General features: G+C 40.4%; 1 protein-coding gene across 2 annotated transcripts in view; it reads left to right on the plus strand.

Annotated features, from left to right (window-relative positions):
- Positions 1–26,768, plus strand: part of fto (FTO alpha-ketoglutarate dependent dioxygenase) — a 289,056-nt gene that overhangs the window by 32,288 nt on the left and 230,000 nt on the right. For both annotated transcript variants that reach the window (XM_055648439.1, XM_055648440.1), the window contains exons 2-4: positions 12,768–12,845; positions 15,701–16,340; positions 17,804–17,953. In XM_055648439.1, the coding sequence (XP_055504414.1) occupies positions 12,768–12,845; positions 15,701–16,340; positions 17,804–17,953 (868 nt within the window). The remainder of the gene's footprint in view (positions 1–12,767; positions 12,846–15,700; positions 16,341–17,803; positions 17,954–26,768) is intronic.

The raw sequence follows: 26,768 nt of genomic DNA on the forward strand, positions 1-26,768 counted from the left end.
TGCACAAATTACTCACTATGACTTCTTCAACAGCCCCTTCAAACTTGTAACTTCTACCATGAAGAGGAAAAATGGTAGTTTCTTAATCACTCATCCAGACTTTGATATATTTTGCAATTCCTACAAAGTGGCTGGGTCTAAATTCTGGGTGCTCTTCCTTTGCAAGAAGAACTTAAGCAGTTCAAGAGTTAACATAACTCTCCCAAGACTGAATAGGAAAGGGCAATATACATCCTTGCCAATGACACCCCCAATTTATATGTGCGCCGACATCTACCATCTAAAATTAGCTGAAAAATTAGATACAGCTTAATATTTAAAAAAAGTGACTTTAAATTCAATATCTGATTCTGAATTCAGTTAAAAATATTTACAGAGTTGAGTGAACTTAAGTGTTGCTAAATTGCTGTATTCCATCCCGAGATGGGAAAATACATGTTGGTCTCTGAAGCTGTGAACTGCTACTTACTTATTCAGTCGCCCATCTGGTATAGCTTGACTTAACATTTTTTTCATGGAATTTGCGAGTGGCTTGATGTATTTGACATCTGCGTGACAGCTTCCTTGTATTTGAAAGGAGCAGTATGCTGCAATAACCCTGCTTGTATATTTGTCTATGCATCAGGCTGAGGAGCAGCACTTAGCCATAAATGACAATCAATTGTGAGCAAGTACTAAAACTCAAGTGCAGTTTTTGTTGTTATTTTGGTATAGGTTGGATTTTTGACATGGACAGGAATGTGTGCCGTGATTCCTATGTTTTCCTGGCTTCCATAATTCTTTTGTGCTTGTAAGCTGTAAGGAATGATGAAAGCTGTAGAACTACAACATAATGGAGACATGAGACTGCAGATGCTGGAATCTAGAGCAACTTGCAATCCACTGGAGGATCGGTGGATCGAGCAGCATCTGGGGAGGTGGGGATGGGATGCAGGGTTTGGACCCATAATGTCGACCATCCCCCCCCCCCCCCCCCCCCCCCCCCCCCCCCCCCCCTCTCTCTCACACACACACACACACACACACACACACACACACACACACACAGACAAACACACACACACACAAAGACACACACACACACACACACAGCTTGACCCATTGAGTTCCTCCAGCCGTAAGTTTGATGTTGCAAACATAATGAAATTATTTATTTACGGTTTAATATCTATATAATTAAAAGTCTCATCATGACCACTTCCTGTCTGCGCTGTATATTGATTTTAGAAAATACGTTACCATATATCACTATGGATCTTGGCCATTTTACTCACAGTCCTCCGCTGAGCAGGCCCCGAGGATTTTACCCACTGATGAAAAATAAGAAAGTTATGAGTGTTTAAAAAACCTTGAGATCCTCTCGTCTGTCAATCATTGCGAAGAAGGTAACGCCCCTTCCGGGGGGGGGGGGGGGGGCAAGACTGTGAAACTCCAGATGCCTGAACATGACTCAGTCACTCTGCAAGAGAGAGAGAAGCCACGACTCATTCTAGGCTGTGAATCAACTGAACTGTGAGTCTGCAATATACTTGGAATAAATGATTTGTTAGCCCTTAATGAAAATGAAATTAGTTGTTTGGCCTGCCCTGTGATTGAAACTGCAATGGCAATGGAAGTGAAGTGAAAATGCAATGAGCTGTTTGGCTTGGCCTGCTCTATGCTTGAAACAGCAATGGAAGTGAAATGAAAATGCAATGAGCTGTTTGGCTTGGCCTGCCCTGTGCTTGAAACTGCAATGGCAATGGAAGTGAAATGAAAATGCAATCAGCTGTTTGGCTTGGCCTGCTGTGCTTGAAACTGCAATGGCAATGGAAGTGAAATGAAAATGCAATCAGCTGTTTGGCTTGGCCTGTCCTGTGCTTGAAACTGCAATGGCAATGGAAGTGAAATGAAAATGCAATCAGCTGTTTGGCTTGGCCTGCCCTGTGCTTGAAACTGCAATGGCAATGGAAGTGAAATGAAAATGCAATCAGCTGTTTGGCCTGCCCTGTGCTTGAAACTGCAATGGCAATGGAAGTGAAATGAAAATGCAATCAGCTGTTTGCCTTGCCCTGCCCTGCCCTGCCCTGTGCTAGAAACTGCAATGGCAATTGAAGTGAAATGAAAATGCAATCAGCTGTTCGGCCTGCCCCATGCTTGAAATGGCAATGGAAATGAAATGAAAATGCAATGAGCTGTTTGGCCTGCCCTGTGCTTGAAACTGCAATGGCAATGGGAGTGAAATGAGAATGCAATCAGCTGTTCGACCTGCCTTGTGCTTGAAACTGCAATGGCAATGGAAGTGAAATGAAAATGCAATGAGCTGTTCGGCCTGCCCCATGCTTGAAACCGCAATGGCAATGGAAATGAAATGAAAATGCAATGAGCTGTTTTGCCTGCCCTTTGCTTGAAATGAAATGGAAATGAAATGAGTTTCTTGGCCAGCCTGAAACCACTAATTTTGGTCCACAAGGCCCCTTTTAGCTGAGAAACCAGTTCCTTTTCCCCAAAATGCCAGTATTAGCCCTGGAGGAGCATTTTGGCTCAAAAGGCCCATGCCAGACCAGGAAACGTCTTTCACTGAGATTTCACTCCAACCTTTTTTTAAAGAGCCCCTTCGGCCCATCAGGCATGTACTAGTCCAGGAGGAGTTCCGTCGGCCCATCAGTAAGTATTCCCCCTGCAAGTATTAAACCTCACCCCAGTATTTTTTTCCCTCCCTTCATTGGCTCCCTGTGAGATCCAGGCCAGGATAGACTTTCCTACTTCATTGCTGTGATCTGCAGAAAAAAATGAAATATGTCTAAAATTGATTCTCCACCCTCTCCCCCTTCTCTCTCACAGAGAATCTCAACTGTTTTGGGCAGAATTTCTAGTAGTTTCTGACCTGCCAGCCCACCAGGCCTGAGTGACTGAGCTTGCCAGCCCACCAGGCCCGAGTGACTGAGCTGCCAGCCCACCAGGCCTGAGTGACAGAGCTGCCAGCCCATGAATCCATTTGGCCCACAATGTCTATACTAGCCATCTGGAAAAAAGTTACTTCGTCCCACAACACCCATACTAGTGCTCCAGAAAGCCTCCCTCCCCACTGGCCAGCAATATTGGAATTGGTGAAGAGGTGGAATAGTGTGTTGGAGGACCAGCCCTCCCGTGTGAACATGGGACTCGACGGATCCCACTTAGTCTAGTTTTATTATCGATTTTAACAGCTTTTCGTAATGAAATCACCATTATTTGGGTTTTCCTACAAATAAGAAAGAATGAAAAACTTGTTCTACCAGATAAAGCACTGCAATGGAATGACACAAACTTACAATTTCATTTTGCCCCCAGACTTGATCTACCATGTTTCTTTGAAAGTGCAAAGTCAAAAAGGATTGTGGAGCCTTCCACAAAAGAACGAGTGCCAGTCGGCTCTGACCTTATTTGTGACTCTGATCTTATTCGGCAACTGAGCATTCAACTTATGTGAGATAACAGCAGGAACGTTGGAGTGTAAGCATAATTGGACAGGATGATAAAGGTGTATGGGATGCTTGCTTTCATTGAATGCAAAGTTGCGTAGAGAAGTTGGGAAGTTATACTTTAGCTGTAGAAATGTTTTGTTTTGGCCACTTTTGGAGTATAGTGTACAGTTCCAAGAATTGTACAGTTACAGGAATTGAATTCAATAAGTTTATTGGCCAAGTATTCACATACAAGGAATTTGCTTTGGTGCTCCACCCGCAAGTGACAACATGACATACAGTGACAGTTAAGAATGATACATAAAATATTAAACAATAATAAAACATTATTGATTAAACATGTGAATTAAATAAAATACCAGAGCAAAATACCAGACTACAGATTTTTGGTTATTGAGTAGAGCTACTACTCGTGGGAAAAAAACTGCTTTTATGTCTGGGTGTGGCAGCTTTGACAGTCCGGAGGTTGCCTTCCAGAGGGAAGTGATTCAAAGAGTTTGTGGCCAGGGTGAGAGGGGTCAGAGATGATCTTACCCGCTCGCTTCCTGGCCCTTACAGTGTACAGTTCGTCAATGGAGGGAAGGTTGCAGCCAATAACCTTCTCAGCTGACAGGAAGATTCGCTGCAGCCTCTGGGTGCCGTGCTTGGTGGCTGAGCCAAACCAGACCATGATGGAGAAGGTGAGGACAGCCTCTACGATGGCCGTATAGAATTGGACCATCATTGCTTCCTCAGCTGCCGCAGGATGTACATCCTCTGTTGTGCCTTTGACTGTGCAGGTAGCCCCCCATTTAAGATCCTCGGAGATGATGGTTCCCAGGAACTTACAAGACTCCACAGATGTATCTGTAGTGTTGTTGATGGTGAGTGGGGTGAGGGGAGGGGGAGCTATCCTAAAGTCCACAATCAATTCCACTGTCTTAAGAGCATTGAGCTCCAGGTTGTTGTGATGGCGCCAGGTCGCCAGCTGTGTCACTTCCTGTCTGTAGGCAGATTCTTCCCCATCCTGGATCAGTCAATCAGGGTTGTGTTGTGTGCAAACTTGAGAAGCTTGACAGAGGAGTCAGTGGAGGTGCAGTCATTGGTGTAGAGGAGAGGGGAGAGTACGCATCCTTGCGGTGCTCGGATGCTGAGGATTTGCGGGTCCGAGATGTGCTTTCCCAGCTTCACATGCTGCTTCCTGTCTGTCAGGAAGCTGATGATCCACCAACAGAGGGGTTCAGGCACAGTCAACTCGGAGAGTTTGGAGTGTAGTAGCTCTGGCACAATGGTGTTGAATGCAGAGCTAAAATCAACAAACAAAATCCTCGCATAGGTCCCCTGGCGGTCTAGGTGCTGGAGGATGAAGTGCAGGCCCAGGTTGAGTCATCCACGGATCTATTGGCCCGATATGCAAACTTTGTGATATTTTTTAGCTTGGCCAGCACGAGCCTTTCAAGGGTCTTCATGACTACAGAGGTCATTAAGACCAGTAATTCTTGCCTTTTGGGGTACAGGGACAGTACAGGTTTGCAGGGACTGGTTGAAAATGTCTGGTGCCAGTTCAGCACAGAGCTTGAGAGTAGAGGGGGAAACATTGTTCAGTCCTGCAGATTTCCGGCTTTTCTGTCTTCTGAAAAGCCTCTCCACCTCCTCTATTTTTATTGTTGATGATGGAGAAGTGATGTTGTGCAGCACGGAAGGTGCGGGTAATTGGATGTGAAGTGGTCATTGGAGAGGGGCGGGTGGGAAAGGGTCAAGTCTTTTAGACTGGAGTCTTGCTTTAAGTATGTGTGAAGTGGTGAATGGGGAGGAGTGGATGAAGAAGGGCTTAGTCTTTACAGACTGAGGTCAGGCTGTGAGTGGGTGTGAAGTGTTGGTTAGTGGGAAAGGGTCCAGTCTTTTCAGACTGGAGTCTTGCTTTAAGGAAGGATGTGCAGCTTTGGGAAAGGTGTAAAATAGGTTCATTGGGATGTTGCCTGGATTAGAAACTACTAGCTAAAGGAAAGACTAATGGGACTGTTATCTCTGGAGCATCAAAAGCCAAGGGGCAACCTAATAAAAGTAGATAAAATTATTATGGGTAGATGGAGTCTTTTCCCCCAGGGTGGAAATGTAAAATGCCAGAGAGCATTGATTTGGGGTCGGGGGGGGATTTAAAGGAGATTTATGGAGAGAGACAGCACAGACATTGTGGGCCGAAGGGCTGCTTCCTGTGGTGTACTGTTCCATGTTCTGGCTGGTAAGTCAAGCAAGAATACACGAGGAGGTTAAATAGAATTGCTAATTTTCCTGTATGCCCATTGATCAGTCGTGGTTATTTCTGTGTGTTTTCATGTCCCAATTATTAGTGCTGCTATGTTTGAAACCTAAAAAAATTACAATAAAAGAGTCATTTGAATGTGTGCCAGTTGAAAAAGGACAACGTAGCCTTGAGGTTACTGTTCTTGAAGTACAAATGCAAGTGCAGTTTAAATGTAATGAATGTTTCTATCTCAATTTCCCTTTTACACGATGAGTTTCAGACCTACCCCCCTCTGGGTGAAAAACTGTTAAATTTCTTCCCTCCAATCCTTTAACCAGTTACTTTCAATCAATACCATCTGGTTTATGACCTCTCTGAGAAGAGAATTGGGTCCTTTCTATTATATTATATGAGATTTCATATAATTTTATACACCTTAACTAAGTCTCTCCTGAGCCAAGTCTGTTCCAAAGAAAATATCCAACCTTTCCTCGTAAATACAATTTTCCAATCCTGGCAATATTCTTGTAAATCTCCTCAGCGCCTCTGTTTCAGTACAATCACTTCTTTCCTGAAATGTAAAGAGTTAGTTTGACACTATTACATTGAAGCTTTTGTCCTGTTGAGGCACTTGGTTCAATGATCATAACATTGTTCACGACAAGTAAAATTTCACCAAGGATTCTTGAATTGAAGAGTGCACCTTTTGAGCTTAGAGTGCAAGCCAAATATTTTTCTGGTGCAAGTTAATAGTTGCTCAACATGCAAAATTACATCAAATGGTATGGAATATTAATTTCATTTTACTTGCACAAAATTCAACTACATCTAAAAGGTCTTCAAGAACACTGATGTTCCACCTTCGGTATTTGTGTTCACTTAATAGTCGAATTTAGTTTATTGTCACGTGTATCGAGGTACAGTGACAAGCTTTTGTTGCGTGCTAACCAGTCAGTGGAAAGACAATACATGATTACAATCGAGCCACCCACATTGTACAGGTACATGATAAATGGAATAACGTTTAGCGCAAGATAAAGACAATCAAGTTCAAGTGAGTTTATTGTCATGTGTCCCTGTATAGGACAATGAAATTCTTGCTTTGCTTAAGCACACAGAAAATAGTAGGCATTTACTACAAAACAGATAAATGTGTCCATATACCATGATATAAATATATACACACATGAATAAATAAACTGATAAAGTGCAAATAACAGAAAGTGGTTATTAATAATCAGAGTTTTGTCCGAGCCAGGTTTAATAGCCTGATGGCTGTGGGGAAGTAGCTATTCCTGAACCTGGTTGCTGCAGCTTCAGGCTCCTGTACCTTCTACCTGAAGGTAGCAGGGAGATGAGTGTGTGGCCAGGATGGTGTGGGTCTTTGATGATACTGCCAGCCTTTTTGAGGCAGCGAATGCGATAAATCCCCTCGATGGAAGGAAGGTCAGAGCCGATGATGGACTGGGCAGTGTTTACTACTTTTTGTAGTTCGATTCAAGTCCGATTTTAAAAAAAAAAGAAAAAAAAAAGTCCAAGGGTCATCAATGAGGTAGATAGTAGTTCAAGACTGCTCTCTAGGATGGTAAGGATGGTTCAGTTGTCTGATGACAGCTGGGAAAAAACTGTCCACACTTTAGCCACAATTGTGATGCTGGAAGACTGGAAAATAGCCAATGTTGTTCCTTTGTTTAAGCAACAGGGACAAACCAGATAATCATAGGTTGGTGACCAAAGATCACCAAGGCAGTAATTATACATAGGGTACAAGTGTTATCTTGCAGGATCAAAGGTGTGAGGATTTCATACCAGCAGTAGCCCAAACTTTATCTTTTTGAAGAGATCCTCCTTCTGCTGGACTTATTTTTCCATTGTATTGATGTCCTGATAACAACACAGGATACTGATTTACTTGTACGTATGTAGCTCTGGAAAGCCAGGGAAGTGTCCAACCATCCAAGAAAATGACCCTGGTTCAAGAAAATTAGTATGATGGGTGATGGGTATATCAATGATTAATTCATCGATAATGGGATAATTTTCTCTTTAATGGGAAAGCAAAAACCTGTGGTTGGTGGAAATCTGAACTGACATAAAAAAAGTTAGAAATGGAAATACTCGGCATCTGTGGTAAGAGAAACTGTGTTGATGTTGCAGGTTAACAATTTGAAGATTTCTCTTTTAATTTGGAATTATTCTTCTAATCTTTGAAGATAGAAAGCCCATGAATTCACGCAACAGAACAATATACTTGGGCAATTCTACAAGGTCATAATTGTGTAGATGGGTATAACAGTGGCCCAGGGTGTACTGCAAAATTAAGATGATCCCAGAACTGAATTGTGATCTGTGCCAAACTTACCAATCTCAGTAAGTCGGATCTGGTTTAGTTTAGAGATAGCGTGGAGCCCCTTCGACTCACCGCGTCTGCTCTGACCAACGATCACCCATACACTAGTCCTATCCTACACACTAGGGACAATTTACAGAGGCCAATTAAACTAGAAACCACACGTCTTTCAGATGTGTGAGGAAGCTGGATCACCTGGAGAAAACCCACCCGGTCACAGGAAGAACGTGCAAACTCCGTGCAGACAGCACATGTAGTCAGGATAGAACTCGGGTCTCTGGTGCTGTAAGGCAGCAAGTCTACTGGTGCGCCACCATGTTGGTGTTAAGGAGGATGCACAAATAATTTGAGGATCTCAAGAGGATGACAAAAATACTTCTGATTGTTGTCCAGCAGCTCCAGATGTAAACACTGGAAAGGAGATGTGGAAAGAAAAGTTATGTGTTAAGTATCCTTGGCCTGCAAGGTTCACAGTTTAAGCTCACACTTGGAGGATGATCATTTGGCAAAAGTACTGCAAAGCTAACAGCTAATATGAAATTATGCCAAAAATGTGTCACACCCTTCAGCAGGAGTTGGATAAGGGAGAAAAAGAAAACAACTGGACATAATCAAAATGGAAAAAAAAAACTGCTTTCCACGCATGATTTAAAATGTTGCCCTTATTACCCACACAAACTATGATTTAATTTCTGTTACTTTCTAAAATGCGTAATGTGACTACGACCGAAAATGGTTTCACATCTTTGGGATGTCCTGAAGCAGTTTACAGCCAGTGAAACACTTTTGAGATGTCATCACTGCTTTATAAAGAAAACATGGCAGCTAATTTGTGCACGGCAAAGCCAACCAAAAAAACAGCCAGGCCATCTGTGTTTTTGAACTGGAAATATTGGTTGGTTTAATTATGTTACTTCTGTATACTTTTGTATGGATGTCTGTATCTACTTCTGTATATATATCTGTATCTAAATGGGAAATGCCTGAAACAATGGCAGTGAAAATGCGACTTTAAATACCCTAAGACGTAACATAGTAAATGTCCTATTGTCTTATGAAAAAGCTTAGGGAAACCGAGATTGTTAGCACCTGCTTTTTTTTTTGCCCATCAAGCTCCATAAAAATTGTCATAAGCATTTTAAAATAGTGAATTTTGTCAGTGGCCACAAGGCATTGGCAAATAGGCAATGGGTGCAGGGTAGGCAAGATGTTCCCATTTTCAACTTCAACACTCCACCTACTCTCTGCACAAATGAACATGCCTTAGGATGGACATGAACTAGACTAAGTGGGACCCGTTGGGTCCCATGTTCACATGGGAGAGCTGGTCCCCCAACGCAATATTCCACCTCTCCACCAATTCCAATATTGGTGGCCAGTAGGGCAGAGAGTGGGCTTTCTGTGGTGCTAGTATGGGTGTTGTGGGCCAAAGGGATTTGTTTCCAGAGGGCTAGTATGGACATTGTGGGCCAAATGGATTCTTGGGCTGGCAGCTCAGTCACTCTGGCCTGGTGGGCTGGCAGCTCAGTCACTCAGGCCTGGTGGGCTGGCAGCTCAGTCACTCAGGCCTGGTGGGCTGGCCACTCAAAAACTGTCAGAAATTCTGCCCAAAACAGGTCAGAGACTGTGAGAGAGAAGAGGGAGAGGGTGGAGAATCAATTTTAGATCTTTTTCATCTTTTTTTTTGTAGATCACTGCATTGAAGGAGGAAAGTCTAGCCTGGCCTGGATCTCACAGGGAGCCAATGAAGGGAGGGAGAAAAATACTGGGGTGAGGTTTAATACTTGCAGGGGGAATACTTACTGATGGGCTGAAGAGATTCCTCCTGGGTTAGTACAGGCTTGATGGGCCGAAGGGGCTCTTTAAAAAAGAATCTGTGAAATCTCAGTGAAAGGCACTTTTTTGGACTTTTCCTGGCCTGGCACAGGCCTTTTGGGCCAAAATGCTGCTCCTGCGCTAATACGGGCATTTTGGGCAAAAGGGGCTGGTTTCTTGGCTAATAGGGGCTTGTGGGCCAAAATTAGTGCTTTCAGGCAGGCCAAACAACTTATTTCAATTTCATTTCAATTTCAAGCACTGGGCAGGCCAAACAACTCATTTAATTTCCATTTCCATTTCAATTTCAAGCACTGGGCAGGCCAAACAGATCATTGCATTTTCATTTCATTTCCATAGCAGTTTCAAGCACAGGGCAGGCCAAACAGGTCATTGCATTTTCATTTCATTTCCATTTCCATTGCAGTTTAAAGCACAGGGCAGGCCAAACAGCTCATTGCATTTTCATTTCATTTCCATTTCCATTGCAGTTTCAAGCACAGGACAGGGCAAACAGCTCATTGCATTTTCATCTAATTTCCATTTCCATTGCAGTTTAAAGCACTTCAGAATTGGAACTTTTTTAGCGTAGGGCACGCCAAACAGCCTTGGGACCAGGACACTTTTCGTAATTCAGAGAGTCGGTCTTCAGAATGGAATTTTTTTAGCGTAGATTTAATGGCTGGCCTCAGTGGTAGAGTGCTCGGCTCATATCCGCAAGGTCGCGAGTTTTGCGCCTTGATCCCTGCAGTTACTCGGTCGCGAGTTTGAGTCTTCAATGTCTCAAGTGCTCATTGATTGTCCCTGGGATAGCAGGGGGCGATCAAACATTTCATTTCCATTTCCATTGCAGTTTCAAGCACAGGGCAGGCCAAACAGCCCATTGCATTTTCATTTCATTTCCATTTTCATTGCAGTTTCAAACACAGGGCAGGCCAAACAGCTCATTTCATTTTCATTAAGGGCTAACAAATCATTTATTGCAAGTACATTGCAGACTCACAGTTCAGTTGACTCACAGCAGACTCAGAGTTGTGGCCTCTCCCTCGCGATCTTCCAGAGTGACTGACTCGCGTCCAAGCATCCGGGGTTTTATTGTCCTCTCCCCACCCTCCCGGAAGGGGTGTTACCTTCACCATGGTGATTGACAGGCGAGAGGACAAATCAGCTGATCTCAAGAATTTTTAAGCACTCATAACCTTTTTATTTTTCATCGATCGTAAAAATCCTCGGGGCTGTCTCGGCAGAGGAGGACTGTGAGTAAGATGGCCAAAAATCATAGCGATATAGGGTAGCATTTTTTCTAAAATAGCAAGATGAGACTTTTAGTTATATAGATATATATAAATATATTTGCTTCTTTTTACAGTTATGTTTCTTGCTAGTTTCTACAGGGAATGGTGTGATGGCTGTAGAAGAACATTTTGCAGATTTCACAGCTTTTCATGAGTGTGCGGTAGGCATTCTTCTTAAATCTGGCATATCTAGGGGAATGAGCAAAGCAAAAAGAAGAATGTTTCCTGGCAAAAGTTTATCTCATTAGGTTGTTAAGAAAACACATTTTCTATCTGAAGATCAGCAGGGGGAAATTGTGTCACACCACTGCATTCCATTAAAAAAAATTCTGACACCAGTCACCATTGCATCTGATGCCACAGTGCAGGGAAAATACTGCCATGTGGGTGGCAGTGTTAGCTACCGATGAACTCTCGTGTGCCTGACTGAGTATCCAAGCGGAATTATTTGTAAAATGTTGTGATTTGTTTTGCACTATTGTGCAAAGAAGAACACTGGAAATACATTTGCCAGCTATATGGAAAGCACCTGAGAAGCAGGAGAATGAAGAACAGCTTGAGGAAAAGAAAGTGGGATATAACAAGTAACCTGGATGTCCTTTTTCTGACCTTGAGTACACTAACAACATTTAAAAGACACATGAATGCGTACATGCATAAGAAAGGATATGGGCCAAATATGGGCAAATAGGACCGACATAGATGTGGCATCTTGGTCAGAATGGACAAGTTTGCTGAAGAGCTTGTTTCTAAAATGCTCTGGCGAGTACATAACCTTAGTTTACTGAGGACTATCATCTTCGCTGGTAACAGTCTATGATCGTGATGGACTGGTAACAATAAGGGAACGGTTGAAGTGGGAAGGGAATCAGGTATGTGCTCCGTTGGTCTCCCACTATTTTGTGAAGTGAATCACCAGACATCTAAATAACATTGGCTTCCACCAGCTGCAGGAGGCCACTGACTGGGCATGTGTTGCTTTGTCGGTGGCTTGTATGGTTCAGCAACCAAGAAGGATTTTACTTCTCAATTATCCAGGTGGTGCTTGGTTTTTGTCTGACCATTGCAATGTTCTGACTATAGTCTTTTCTTATGTGCTGGGTCAATCACTGCAAACAGGTTATTTGAGCCTCACCTCAGTTGCTGATACCCCACAATTATCTACTCTCACTCCACTCTTGGTCTCTTGAAGAAACAGGGAACTGCCTTTGGGATTTCTCCATCAAGACCATCATATAATATCTGGAAAATCATGCAGCCTGCTCTCACCTAATTTGTGGTGTTCGTCAGTTTTTCTGCATTGGAATCACTGTAGAATTCCTGCTAATATGCCAATTAACTGCAATGTATTTCCAGTTAAGATTAATTATAATTAAATGAGCAGGCAGCACAAAATTAGTGTACTGCCTTCATTGCAAACAATAGTGTGGGGTAGTGGCATATCATCCATCACAATTCCAACTTACTTTTTTGGAGTCTGTCAAATTTATGTTTTAGGGGCCATATTTATCATGAAATTTTAATTTGGTGGTATAGTGGGGAGATATCTGGCAGTATTAGCGCTAAAAAGCAATAGTAAGATACTGTGTTCTTTTACTTTAACATTAATTTATTTTATTTTCTCCCCTTTCTAACAGAGGCAGAAGCTGTTACGAGAGATTGAAGACCGAAAGCTTCCCTATTTAACGCCCAAAGATGAGAAGTTTGAAGAGCTGGTATGCTAATATGCTCTGAAACATAAAGTGCACTTAATTATTGCATACAGTGTCCTCCATAATGTTTGGGCCAAAGACCCATCATTTATTTATTTGCCTCTGTACTCCACAATTTGAGATTTGTAATTTAAAAAATCACATGTGGTTAAAGTGCACATTGTCAGTGACTGCTTGAAGTCTGCGATTCATGGACATCACCAGTTGCTGGATGTCTTCTCTGGTGATGCTCTGCCAGGCCTGTATTGCAGCCATCTTTAGCTTATGCTTGTTTTGGGGGCTAGTCCCCTTCAGTTTTCTCTTCAGCATATATAAGGCATGCTCAATTGGGTTCAGATCGGTTGATTGACTTGGCCACTCAAGAATTGATTATTTTTTAGCTTTGAAAAACTCCTTTGTTGCTTTAGCAGTATGTTTGGGATTATTGTCTTGCTGTAGAATGAGCCGCCGGCCAATGAGTTTTGAGGCATTTCTTTTTACTTGAGCAGATAGGATCACGTGTTCACATAGATCCCTTCGAGGATGCCACCCGGAGCACTGAACTCAAATATCATACTCACTCGTCCCCGGCCTACTGACAACCCCGATCCTGACAGTGAAGCCCAGACTCAGAAGGTGCGTGGTCGTGCGGGCGGCTTTGCGCAGGATGCGGAACAGCCAAATCACCTTCCAGGTACCTGAGGTGGGAGAAAATGCTGGAGAAACTCACTCCAGCATTTTCTTTCTACCTTCGATTTTTCCAGCATCTGCAGTTCTTATTTAAACATTCCAGGATTCCAGGTACTGGATTCCTAGGTGCTTAGAGCTCTCTTATACCTACATTAAGGAGGCATTTAAACACCCCTGAGCAATTACAAACACATGTAAAGCCATGTGTCCCAAACATTGTGGTGCCCTGAAATGGGTGGACTATGTATAAACACAGCTGTAATTTCTACACGGTGAAACCAAAATGTATAAAAAATACCCGTTAATAAAATCTGACAATGTGCACTTTAACTTCGTGATTTTTTTCTATTACAAATCTCAAATTATGGAGTACAGAGTCAAATAAATAAATGATGGGACTTTGTCCCAAACATTATGGAGGGCACTATATATTACACCATTGCTCAATCACCATTACCAGACAGAATGAGTTTATGACATCAAAAATCAAGTTTTTTTAATTCAAATTTAATATAATGCTGAAAGAAAATATAGGGTACGCATTAAAACTGGAAATGGTTTCTGCTGGAATTTTGACATTGCCTCTGTCAAGATAGATAATAAGGCAGGTGATGCTTAATAGGCTCAAATACACTTCTGCTTCCTGAACACTGGTTTATAAGTTCTTACTTGGCATTGTTGGTCATTTGCTTTATAAATGGCTAGGTTATTCAGGCATGTTTGGCTGCAGAATGGTGCATCACAAAGTAATAGATTTATCGAATGGAGGACAGAAGAACCTAGACACCAAATTGTTATTTAGTCTAACTTTGGGGTTGAATAATCCAGCAACGAAAGTCTGAAGAGTCTCAGAAGGTAATAGTTTAAACTTAAATTGTATAGGTTGTGTTTGTGGTAAAGGTTTTAATGTATGCTGAGGGTAAAAGCAGATAACCTGATGCATTCTGAATTCCGACATTTACAATCAAGAGCGTAGCCGGTTGCAAATCAAAACACCCCTCACTTGTATCCACCCATCACTCGCCAAGCTTTGTTCCACCCTTCACTAATTTTCCAGCTTTCTCTACTGTAGTACAATCAGTCTGAAGAAAAGTCCCGACCCAAAATGTCGCATGCCTATTCCCTCCAGATATGCTGCCTGACCCACTGAGTTGCTCGAGGAGCTCCTCGACAGCTCTCCTGTTGCGGGGACTGCCAATAATGAGTTCTGAGTTAAACCGGAAAAGTAAAGAATAGTGTCAGATTTGGCTAAATAAATGGGTCATTATAAATACTATTATATGGATGTATGAACATAAATAAGTACAACAACATGAAACTAATGCGACCAATAAGTTTCCATGAGTCTGTTAAAATAGTTCTACATCAACTCCACCTTCTTGAGCAATACCTTTAGGGTCTAACTATCTATCAATTCCTATCTTCAATATATTTAATAACAGAGCTTCTAGGGCTTTAGAAAAGGGTGGAGACTTACAAACAATTACAAGTGAAAAAATATTTTAATTTAGTGAAGCACAATACCAATGCCTGCTGTGCATTATATATGATTATATATAGTATAGCATTATATATTTCAGACATTGTAATAGCAGGATCCTTAACATTTTGGCTTTGATACCACAGCAAAATATTTACAGATGCTGCCTGGTTTTCTGAATATTTCCAGCATTTTCTGTTATCTGACTGGTTGTTAAACAAATGAATAGCTCTTACCCAGATAAACCCGTGTTGATGCCTAATCTGATGGTTTGTTCTAACATTTTCCATTTGTATTTATATTTTTAGGTTGCACTATATTTTTTTAATTGTACAAAAGTTGTTGTGGAAGTAGATAGATAATGCAGATTATTTTGAACATTTTCTGATTGTAAATTTGTGTTTTTATGCATGAAAGTGTAATATTGAATGGAATGTTCTTATTATCTACATACTGCTGCTATAAATGTGCCAATTATGCTGATTAGTGAGTTGCTTCACACCACTCGTACAAATAGTGGAATTCGCATTACGTGCTTTGAATACCTTAATTTTTTACTACATCATCATATCATGCATAGGTTATGTAGAGATTCTAAGTCTCCCCTTGCATTTTAACATGTATCGAGAGAAAAGTGAATTATTCTAAAGTTATTGGAAGATTTCTATTAATACAAAAGTGTAATGAAAAACATTTTCCCTCTGTTTAGTCAAAGGCTAAATATTCCAAATTACACTTAAGACAAGCCTGCTGTGTACCTGACGATATTCATCAAAAAGTTCAGCAAGGATTGACAACTCTGCAAGATTACAAATGTTTTGCACAAGATCTTGTTCAAATAAAAGGCAAAGATGTTCTTACGCCCGTTTATCGACTACTTGTTGGAAATCCAGGCCACACTTATCGTTACTTGAATACAAGGCTGTTTGCGATACCTTGGCCTTCCCATGGTGTTGAGGTGAAGTACAGCAACAATGAAATAGGTAAAGCCTGCCAAGCTATTAAAGATCTCAATGAATACTTACATGCGGAAGCAGTGAAGATTTTGGTAGATCATTATCCTGCTGCGGATGAGGAAATAGGATTTGTGGAGAAAGCAACAACTTCTTTAAATGAGGACACTGAAAGCGGGAAAGGAGTTCTTAACAATCAAAAAATCAATATTAATACTGTGTTAAAAGATAGAACTTCCTTTAATGTGGCTCTTTTGAACTACATGGACCCTTCAAGAATGAAATACCTAAAAGAGGAACCTTATTTTGATATGGGAAAGATGGCTGTGAGTTGGCATCATGACGAGAACCTGGTGGAAAGGTCAACGGTTGCAGTGTACAGCTACAGCTGTGATGGTATGTATGGAGATTTACCGAGTTACTACTTGCTGTTTTAATGTTTCCACCCCCTGAAGCTTGCTTCACGCACAGAGGCTGCACACCTGCAAACTTGTAAACTAATTTAGATTTACTGTTTGCTAATTGTTTTAGAGTGCTGCAGAAATGTTAAATCGACATGTGTGGGCATACATGTTTCTGTATTTTATGGAATCCATTTTGTTTACATAAGTTGCCCTATACTTTTTATGCATGCAGAGCTTGTGTGTACTGTAATTACCTAACTGGGTGGATGCCAAGAATATAAAATCTGTAACAAAAAAATCATTGCTGGGTCCCTCAGGTACACATTTCAACTCGTATAAATGCTTTTATTGTCATTGACATCATCGTTTCTCTATTGGAGTGATTTGTCAAAAATGAACTAGCTGTTGCTGCATGCTGATTTTATTACCATACACTTCACTTTCAAGATACTACTGGGGTTAGCTTTGAACAGAAGTACTCCGTTCAGCTTCTGCCATTGTTGTAATATGCTTTCTTTGCTTTCTGTTGTACAAACCCAGACATTACAAGTAAATCTTTGAGAAATGATAGGCCACATTATACATGTAAATGAATAGAATACAGTTTTAGTTTTATATTATCTTCATATTCAGTGATCATAATATTCTGGCTTGTTATATGATAGTCTGCAATTATCTGAGCTTTTAAATTCCTAACTAGGGTGCTCTGCTTGAACTTTGGGTTTTAGCGATAAAACTTTTTGGGGGAGGGGAAAAAACTCCCCAAAAATAACCCTCATTTTAACAAGCACATTCCAAATGTGCTGGGTTTATTAGGAAACCCCAGGAAACCTTGATTGAAATTACTCTTTTTGATTGTAGTGCTGTATTTTATTGGTGCCATATTGGGAACAGTGTTGCAGTTGGGCGATGTTTGCCAAAAGTTAGAGAAGTTTTGTCGAACAGACATCCAGTTAGCCCACAGAGGTTTGTTGCTGTATTTGTTATGCTCCATTATGTTAAAGTGCCTTCAAAGCAGCTTTATGTGTAGATTTTCTTTAAGCACTACGGTGAAATTAAATTCCAGGTTTTCCAAACAAGAATTTTTAACCTAATCACGAAGAGGCTTGCTTTTTTTTGTGAGAGGCATTTTTTTAAATTTGTGTGCTCTTAGATCAAACTGTAGAGTATCCAGGCATAAAAGTCATTTGGGCTTGTCATTATGTTTTTTATTTACAGTCAGGCATAAGTGAAATCACTTGACAGATTACAGTGCATATGTTAGACAGTTGGACATTTTGATCTGCGGTTTCTGCAATGCACGGAATCCCTAATCACTTAAGCACCAACTAAATTCATTAGTCTGCTTTATGTAATCTGCTTCTGAATATGGGGCTTGTCTGTAAAGGAGGCATATATTTTACTGAAGTTCTAATAAATCATTTTTACTCAACTCTTGCCCTTTCTCCTTTACAGATTTAGGACCTGCTTTGGATGAAAGCAACAAGAACTCAGTTGAGGGCAGAGACCCAACACTTTGGCATGTTGGCTTAAAAATAGCCTGGGACATTGAAACACCAGGTCTGGCATTGCCACTGCACCCTGGCGACTGTTACTTTATGCTTGGTAATTTTTGTTTAAGCATTCTACCTATTTAGCTTTCCCATTTCCCATGAGGTGATCTAGGTGTTGCTTGTCAAATAATTCAGATGTTGCCTTCATAAAATCTACAGGCATTGTCATCCTGTTTTTATTTGAAATGAAAATTATATGCGGACGGTATCATTTATGAAATTGTGCTTACAGTATGCACTTACCTTTAAAACATCTGATATCCAATCTCTTGAGGTAAGAGGATAGTATCAGGCGATGTTTGGGATTTTTTCCCAGCTAAAAAAAAAACAGGAATTTGCATTGTTTATTGAGAAATTGTAATTTTCTGATCACCTTTGAGTGATGTGTTTTACACCACTCTCAAATAGTCTAAAATTCAATTATAACATGCTTTTACCTATGTAAATATCTTCAGTAAAAACAAAAGTTAGTACCATTAACTAACTAATTGTTAGTACAGTGAACTAACATTGTTAACCTGTTATTAAGTTGGAATAACCCTGTTTAATTTGAATATCCTCATACAGTATATTTAGTTAGGACACAAGACAAAATCAAATTGTCTCACCGTGCCATAGTATAGGTGGAATATTTGCTCTGAAACAAATGGTAATTTGAACTACTTGGTTTTTTATAAAAAGGAAAACAGTTTCACTTAATTAACAATAAAATATTGGTCTGCGGAGGAAGTGTGCACTGGGTCCTGCTGTCTCAGATGCAGGTTCCAGCGTGTCTGATACATGAGTTGCTCAGAGTGAGCCATAAATTCACACACACACACTAAGAAGGTGTGTGAAAGGTTTAATGCATACTGTGCCCAGAAGTCTAGTTAAATAGGACTATTATAGGTTCAGTGTTAAAGAATGTGAATATTGTCCTCCTAAATACTTGGAACAATGATGCTTCATCTAAACTTGCCCATGTTGACATTTGGTCCGTTAGAGAGGAAATCAACATAAAGAGGTTTAGAAGTGATAACAGAGTGATGACTACATGCTTACCCTGGTTATGACCTTGTCGTGGAGACACTTACGCTATCAAATGTCAGCCACCAGTTAAGTTTTATGTATCAATACTTTCTAACAACATGGGGAAATGAACGTTGGATTGATTTTGGATTCTTTTTGATTAAGCTTGAACTTTGCAGTGAGTTCAAGAAAGAAAATAACGACATCGTGGAATAAGGCAAATGAGTCCTTATTTAGGAATCAGGCAAATGTGACACCTAGTCGATGATTTGAATAACTAGTGTAACCAAAAACATATGAGACATTTGTAGTTCTAAAAACAAAACATGTTTTAAAAAATATATTTTTCCACCCTAATTTATGGTTTCTGACATACTTCTCTGATTGGGAGGTGGTGCTGACATTTGGGTTACATTTCAGCTTGTAATGGATCACGGGATTCATTACCATTCAGGCCTCACTTAATATTCGTCTTAATTGTGGGAATGACTTTTGCCCAGAGAGAATAGAGGCAAAAGATATCCACACAGTAAACCTGGGAATATTGGTTTGGGGATGTCTAATTAAATTAAGTGCAATGGCTTTTAGGTCTTCTCAACATGTTACCTGCGTTAACAGATTGCTGTCCTTATCTCACACTATTTGTCATTCTATCCCTGGCCTTTGTCCAGCCATCTGCCTATCAAAAAAATCCCTTCACCTGTATCCACCGATTACCTGCCAGGCTTTATCAAGCCCCCCCCCCCCCCCCCCCCTCCCCCCGGCCTTTCCCTCCCCCAGCCTCCTCCACCACAATCAGTCTGAAGAAGGGACGTCGTCCAAAACGTTGCTTATCCATGTTCTCCGTAGATGCTACCTGACCCGTTGAGTTACTCCAGCACTTTGTCTTTTTCTGCTGTTTTGGTTAACTGGCAGGCTAGCTTCCTGTCTGGTAAGAAATCAGCTGAGGAGCATTTGTCAATTATGTAGGAGCTAGCAGATAAGTGAAGCTGGAAGACATGGAGGAGGAGGAGGTGGAGGATTTGAGATCATGTTTGAGTGGGCATGCGTGGGGGAGTATGAGCTTAGGATTGTGGAGGTGATATGCACAGGGATTGATGATTGCTGACAAGGGGAGGGGGTCGAAGATCACCGAGGGATTCTGAGAACAGGAGCACAATGGGGCCTGAAGCTCAATGTAACTGTGTGCATTGGAGATGAAAGGTGAGAAGAAAGATCACCATGATGGTGAGGGTAGTATGAGGTGAGGGAAGTTGGAAAGCAGGAGGAAAAAGTGAGAATCTATTGATTTCTGGGTGGAAAGCATTGAATGTTCATGGGGATGGAGCAGGGCCGGAGTCACTGCAGGATATGCAACGCTTATGTTTAAAACTCTGAGGGGGACTGCGACATTTTAAAGAACATGTAATTATAAAAATGGGTAGCTATTCAGTACTTATAGTAGAATTATATGGTTGGCGAGAAAGAAAAACATGTCAATCTGGTAGAATATTTCAAAAGTAGCTCTGGGGAACAGAGACAAGCATTGTCAACCCTACAAAGGCACTTATCCCGTTGATCTGACCTCTTGCCTTTTACCTGGTGAGTTTCAAGATCTAAGGGAGTTAATAGGTTAAAACAAAACATGGTTAAATGAAACTATACACCCTGCTTGAAAGAAATTTAACTGATCAACTTGCCTGAGAAACTTGGAAAATGGGCTCGAGACTTCATATGAAGCAGAGTGGTGTTGGGAAACCATTGACTGAAAAATATCGTGTTTGCTAAACTAACCTTTGAAATGGAGAGTCAGGGAAGGGAAGGCAAAATAAAAGTGAAAATAGGGTGGGAAATGGCAGCAGCAGTGATAAAACGTAGAGCTCCATAAGAATAAGAAGCTACACCTCTCAATGCTGGAGCAACTTAGTGGGTCAAGTCCCTTCTTCTGATCCGAAAGGTCACCTATTCCCTTTCTCCAGAGATGCTGTCTGACCTGCCGAGTTACTCCAGCTTTTTGTGTCTATGTTCATACGATGTATTGGTATATGTTATTAATAGTTCAAGAATAAAGCTTTTCCCACTGAGAGTAGGGAAGATTCAAACAAGGGGACATGACATGAGAAGTAAGGGTCTGAAGTTTAGGGGCAACATGATGGGGAACTTCTTTACTCAGAGAGTGGTAGCTGTTGGAATGAGCTTCCGAAGGTGGTCAGGTTCGTTTTTATCATTTAAAAATCTGGATAGATATGGATGGGAAGGGACCTGCCGAGTTATACTCGCAGTATATGGGACTTTTTGTTGTCTATGGACTAGAACGATCGTATTGGTATATGTTATTATTGTTATATGGTTATTCAAGTTAATAAGTTTAAAATAAAAAGCATTGTGGTCTCGACCCTGAAACATCACCTATTCCTTTTCCCCAGAGATGCTGTCTGACCCTCTGAGTTACGCCAGCTTTTTGTATCTTTCTTTGGTTTAAACCAGCATCTGCAGTTCCTTTCTACACATCATATGAAGATGTTGAATGGATTTGCATATTTTCTCCTCATTTACACTGTACTATCTTATTTTCTCGATTGATTTTTTTGAGTCATACCTGTTGGAAACCTAGTTATTTGCATTTGCCGAAATGTGTAAACTGTAAAGTAGCGTTGTTACAAAACCTACCATCAGTGGCGCTGCAGATCTGCCGCTGCCTGTGCGTGAGATTCTGGTGGCTTTTGGGGGGGAATTAAAATACAGATTTGTATTGGTTGTTGGAGAGGGATTTCCTCGGGCTGCTAGCTGATGAAGAAAAAACGTTCGCGCTTCCGTTCCCGTTTTTGTTTTTAATTTGCTGGACGATTGCATCGCTGCATTGAAGTTAAACGCGACTTCTAATGCCTTCAATGCCTTCAACATCAGGACAATCGCAATATCAGGACAAAACAAAAGGTATGTCGTTTATTTAACATATTACCTTGCTTTTTGGTATGGCCATTTTAATCTTATGATGCGAAAAAAATTATTTAGGCCCACATACGAATCGGCCGTATCTTGCCTGCCGATATGGGCTTAAAATTTATGGCAAAGGCAACATTCCAATCGGTCACATCCCAGAAACATCCACTCTCAAGATAATCAAAATCATTATTTTTTTTGCACAATCATGTCATAAGAACATCTAAATCATCTATGTTTTGTGTTATTGTCTATCCATGATCAACATTTTCATATTAAATATCCACAGTACAGTTTTAGTCAGATGTATTGTGCAAAAAAATAATGATTTTGATTATCTTGAGAGTGGATGTTTCTGGATTAATTTATGGGAATCAAACATTAAATTCCTTCCATTTGGCATATAAATTCGTGACAAAGTGAGATTTAAAAATCATGTTATATTGTGAATTCTTGTGTGAATGGGATCAGTTTGTTATTTGCTATTTGGATACTTAAGCTATTTAAAAAGTTTAGCCTTTTCTTAAGAAATGGGTAGATGTTTAGTTCTAGTAATTGAATTTAGATTAATTTAATTGATTAGATGAAACTGATGAATATTAGTTTTTTGTTGGGTATTTACTATTTGTTTTAGCGTTTAACTTTATCAATTCTACCTTTTTATCTAAAACTGCAAATAATAACTTGTTTCTGTTAATGCTGTTCGGTGTTTTTTTTTCTTTACATTTTAAACAGATGTTTCCGAAGAAGAAATGCAAAATTGTCAATCTAAATGCCCAGCAAAAGAGACTGATTTAGACAGCATTCGCAGAGATTATCCGAATTTGGACTACTCCAAATGTGATGATCTACAAGGACATTCTTAATGGGAAAGTAGTGAGCAGAAAGGCATGTCATGCGTGGTTTGAAGAGCAAAAACTTATAGTTTACAATGCCAAAATTGAAAAGTTGAGGAAAAACAAGGTGTACAGAGTTGCTTATTGGTTACAATCTGAGGAGTATGATGATGTTACTGATAATAATATGCCAATGTACCAGCTAGCAACTGATCTTCTCTATAAAGACTTGGTCTTTTGCTAGAAATTGTAATTTCTTTACCTGTCTGTTACAGACACAGCATATAATACAATAATATTAAAGTTCTGATCTTGAGAATATCACATTTTTTAATTTTCAAGGCAGTGCTGGTGTTTATTACTATTTCCCTCACAACTGTCAATTTTGTAATTTTGCAATTAGGTACTAACTAATTATATGCTTCCATTTCAGGTCATCCAAGTAAGATGTTTCATATTTGTTTCAGAATGCTTCAATCTATAATGTGAAAATTTCATTCAGTTCTCGTAATTGTTAAGAAAGTTATAGGCTTTTGACTGTCCTCGATCACAGCTTTTGTGTTAAGTCAATGGAAAAGCAGTAGGGAACAAGATGTTAATTTCCGAGTATGAAAATGACCATAACTTTTTTAATACTGAAGATATGAATGTGAATTAGGTATCACATTAAACTTCTTTTTATGGTTTATCTGATGGGATAAATTACAGGGTTGATTTTTAAAATCTCAAAATTTTGTAATATTCCTATGTAAAGTTACCAAATGTTATCAATAAAGCTACTTTAACTGAGTTTTACAATGAAAGGTATGAAGATGCCAATGTGGGAGCAATTTGAATGGATTATTTTACGGAATATTGATACTCTGCGAGAAACTAATAAATATGTTTAACAGGAAAAATCTGGTGGTCATTTGAAATTTCACTTTTGGCTCAGTCAAAACTAAACCTGTTTGTTTAATCTATTCACAATATTTAGAATTTAAAGCAAATATAAATTCCTGTTAAATATCTCACTTTATGCAATTCATTATGAGTAATAGCTTAAGTTGCCTTAAATGATTTTCACACTGCATTCCACACCTTTCCCACACTGTAAATAGTTTTTATTGAAGTAATTATAACTCATGAATGCTGTATATATTTTTTATTCAAATTATGCATTTTTCCTTAAGATGTAACATCTGCTGAAACGACTACGTTTGCAAAACTAAACTCAAGGAACTGTAGATGCTGGTAGAAGGGGGCCATTTAGCCCATTGTATCAACACTATATCTTTGCTTCAGGAATCTAAAACCAATCCCACAGAGTTTGTTTCTTCCTATAATAGTGCAGTTTCCGCTGCTTCAAACATTTGCCCATCTTTCTCTTAAAAGATCCAATACTCTATGTATCCATATAACCCTATAACTGTGATCAACACCCCAATGATCCTGCTTAAGAAGAGAGGTTGAAAAACAGTTCTTCATTTCTTGGCAGCTTTAACAGCTCTGATAGAAATCATTTCCCTGTCAGAAATATCCCATCAAAAATAAATTCTTAATATACTGGTGAGGCTCTGGTGTACATCTTTATAAAGTTCATACAGGAATGAGACTGTATGTACAAATGTACATGTTATTTTACTATTATTCGTTAAATATATCACTGGCCCATATTTTACTAACAAATTGTGAGGCAAAAATGCTGCTTTAATTTCAGTTAAGGGAATGTTATAAAGAGAAATCTGATTTGAGAGTACATTTTTTTGTGAAGCTGTCCAGCTCGGCAAATACATAAACTGAACTCTATTGAACTTGCTGTATCTGCACAGCAGCTGCAAACTAAATTCACAATACAAAGTTATATACAATACGAAGTCGTAGAGCAGTACAGTATAGAAGCAGGGCTGTATAGTGTAGAACCAAGCTGACCAAGTTGCCTAACTGAGCAAATCCCAATTTTCAGTGCTTGCCCATATTCCTCCAGACCTTTCTTATCCATATACCTGTCCAACGGACTTTTAAATGTCATGGTTGTACCCATTCATACTATTTTCTCTGGCAGCTCCTTCATATAAATGCCATCCTCTGCATAAAAATGTTCACCTCGTGTCTCTTTTAAATCTTTCCCCTCTCACTGTAAATCTATGTTTAGTTTTAAACTTCCATTTACTGGGGAAGAGACTATGGCCATTCACTTATCTATTATTCTCATCATTCTATAAATCTCTATGTCACTCTCAGTCTTCCAGAGAAAAAAAAGTTCCTCTCCATATAACTCAAACCCTCCAGATACGGTAACATTCTTGTAAATCGTTTTTGTACCCTTTCCAGTTTAATTACATCCTTTCTATAGCGCAATGGCCAGAACTGTTAGAGTAGTCCAAATGTGGCCTTACCAATACCTTGTCAGCTGCACCATGATGTCCGAACTCCTGGACTCAATACGCTCACTGATGAAGTTGAGTGTGTCAAGTGCCTTCTCAGCATTCTGTCCACCTGTGGCACCACCTTTATGGAACCTCGTACCTACACGGCAAGAGATAGTGTGCCCACTATCATAAAGGATGCAATGGCGTTCAGGTTAATTTGGTTTATGACATTTTGAGTGCAATACTCAACCTGTGACTGATGTCTTTTGCCAAAGGCATTGAGGCAAATGAAGGAAGATTCTACAAAAACTGCTACAAGTCCCCAGATAGAATCTTTCATAACAGATATTATTTTGTATTTGTCGGAACAAGGAGCTGTAGATGCTGGTTTATAAAAAAAAAGATACAAAGTGCTGAAGTAACTCAGCAGGTCAGGCAGCATCTTTGGAGAAGGTCCTGACTCAAAATGTCACATGTCCATGTTCTCCAGAGATGCCGCCTGACCCACTGAGTTATTTCAGCACTTTGTGTTTTTCTTGTATTATTTAGTATTTGTTATCTTGAAAAGTAAAGACACTTAGAAACATAGAAACAAGGGGCAGGAGTAGGCCATGTGGCCCTTTGTGCCGCACCACCATTCAATATGATCATGGCTGATCCTCTGCATGAAATGGAAATGAAATGAAAATGCAATCTGTTTGCCCTGTCCTGTGCTTGAAAGTGCAATGGAAATGGAAATGAAATTAAAATGCAAGGAGTTGTTTGGCCTGCCCTGTGCTTGAAACTGCAATGGAAATGGAAATGGAATGAAAATCAAATGAGTTGTTTGGCCTGCCCTGTGCTTGAAATTGAAATGGAAATGGAAATGAAATTAGTTGTTTGGCCTGCCCTGTGCTTGAAATTGAAATGGAAATGAAATGAAATGAGTTGTTTGGCCTGCCTGAAACCACTAATGTCGTCGCACAAGGCCCCTATTGGCCGAGAAACCAGTCCCTTTTGCCCAAAATGCCCGTATTAGCCCAGGAGGAGCATTTGGGCCCAAAACGCCCTTGCCAGGCCAGGAATAGTTCAGAAAAAGTGCCTATCACTGAGATTTCGCTCACTTTTTTTTAAAAAGAGCTCCTTCGGCCCATCAGGCCTGTACTAGCCCAGGAGGAGTCCATTCGGCCCATCAGTGTATTCCCCCTGCAAGTAGTAAACCTCACCCCAGTATTTCTTTCCTTCCCTTCATTGGCTCCCTGTGAGATCCAGGCCAGGATAGACGTTCCACCCTCTCCTCCTTCTCTCTCACAGAGTCTCTGACCTGTTTTGGGCAGAATTTTTGGCAGTTTCTGAGCTGCCAGCCTACCAACCCTTTGTGACTGAGCTGCCAGCCCACCAGGCCCGAGTGACTGAGCTGCCAGCCCAAGAATCCATTCGGCCCACAATGTCCATACTAGCCCTCTGGAAACCAGTCCGTTCAGCCCACAACACCCATACTAGCGCTCCAGAGAGCCCCCCACTGGCCACCAATATTGGAATTGGTGGAGAGGTGGAATATTGCATTGGGGACCAGCCCTCCTGTGTAAACATGGGACCCAACGGCAACTCACTTAATCTAGTTCTTTACTATTTTGTGATTTTGTAAGCTACTTTTAAAGTTCAAAGAATTTATTAGAAGAGCCTCGGACAAGATGGTTCTGAGAGGACCATTCTAGCTTAAATGCTTTGATAGTCTAATTTTCTGTTTTTCTTGAAGACATGCTTCCTA

The sequence above is a fragment of the Leucoraja erinacea genome, chromosome 17 (genome assembly GCF_028641065.1).
Source record: "Leucoraja erinacea ecotype New England chromosome 17, Leri_hhj_1, whole genome shotgun sequence".
Classification (NCBI taxonomy): domain Eukaryota; kingdom Metazoa; phylum Chordata; class Chondrichthyes; order Rajiformes; family Rajidae; genus Leucoraja; species Leucoraja erinaceus.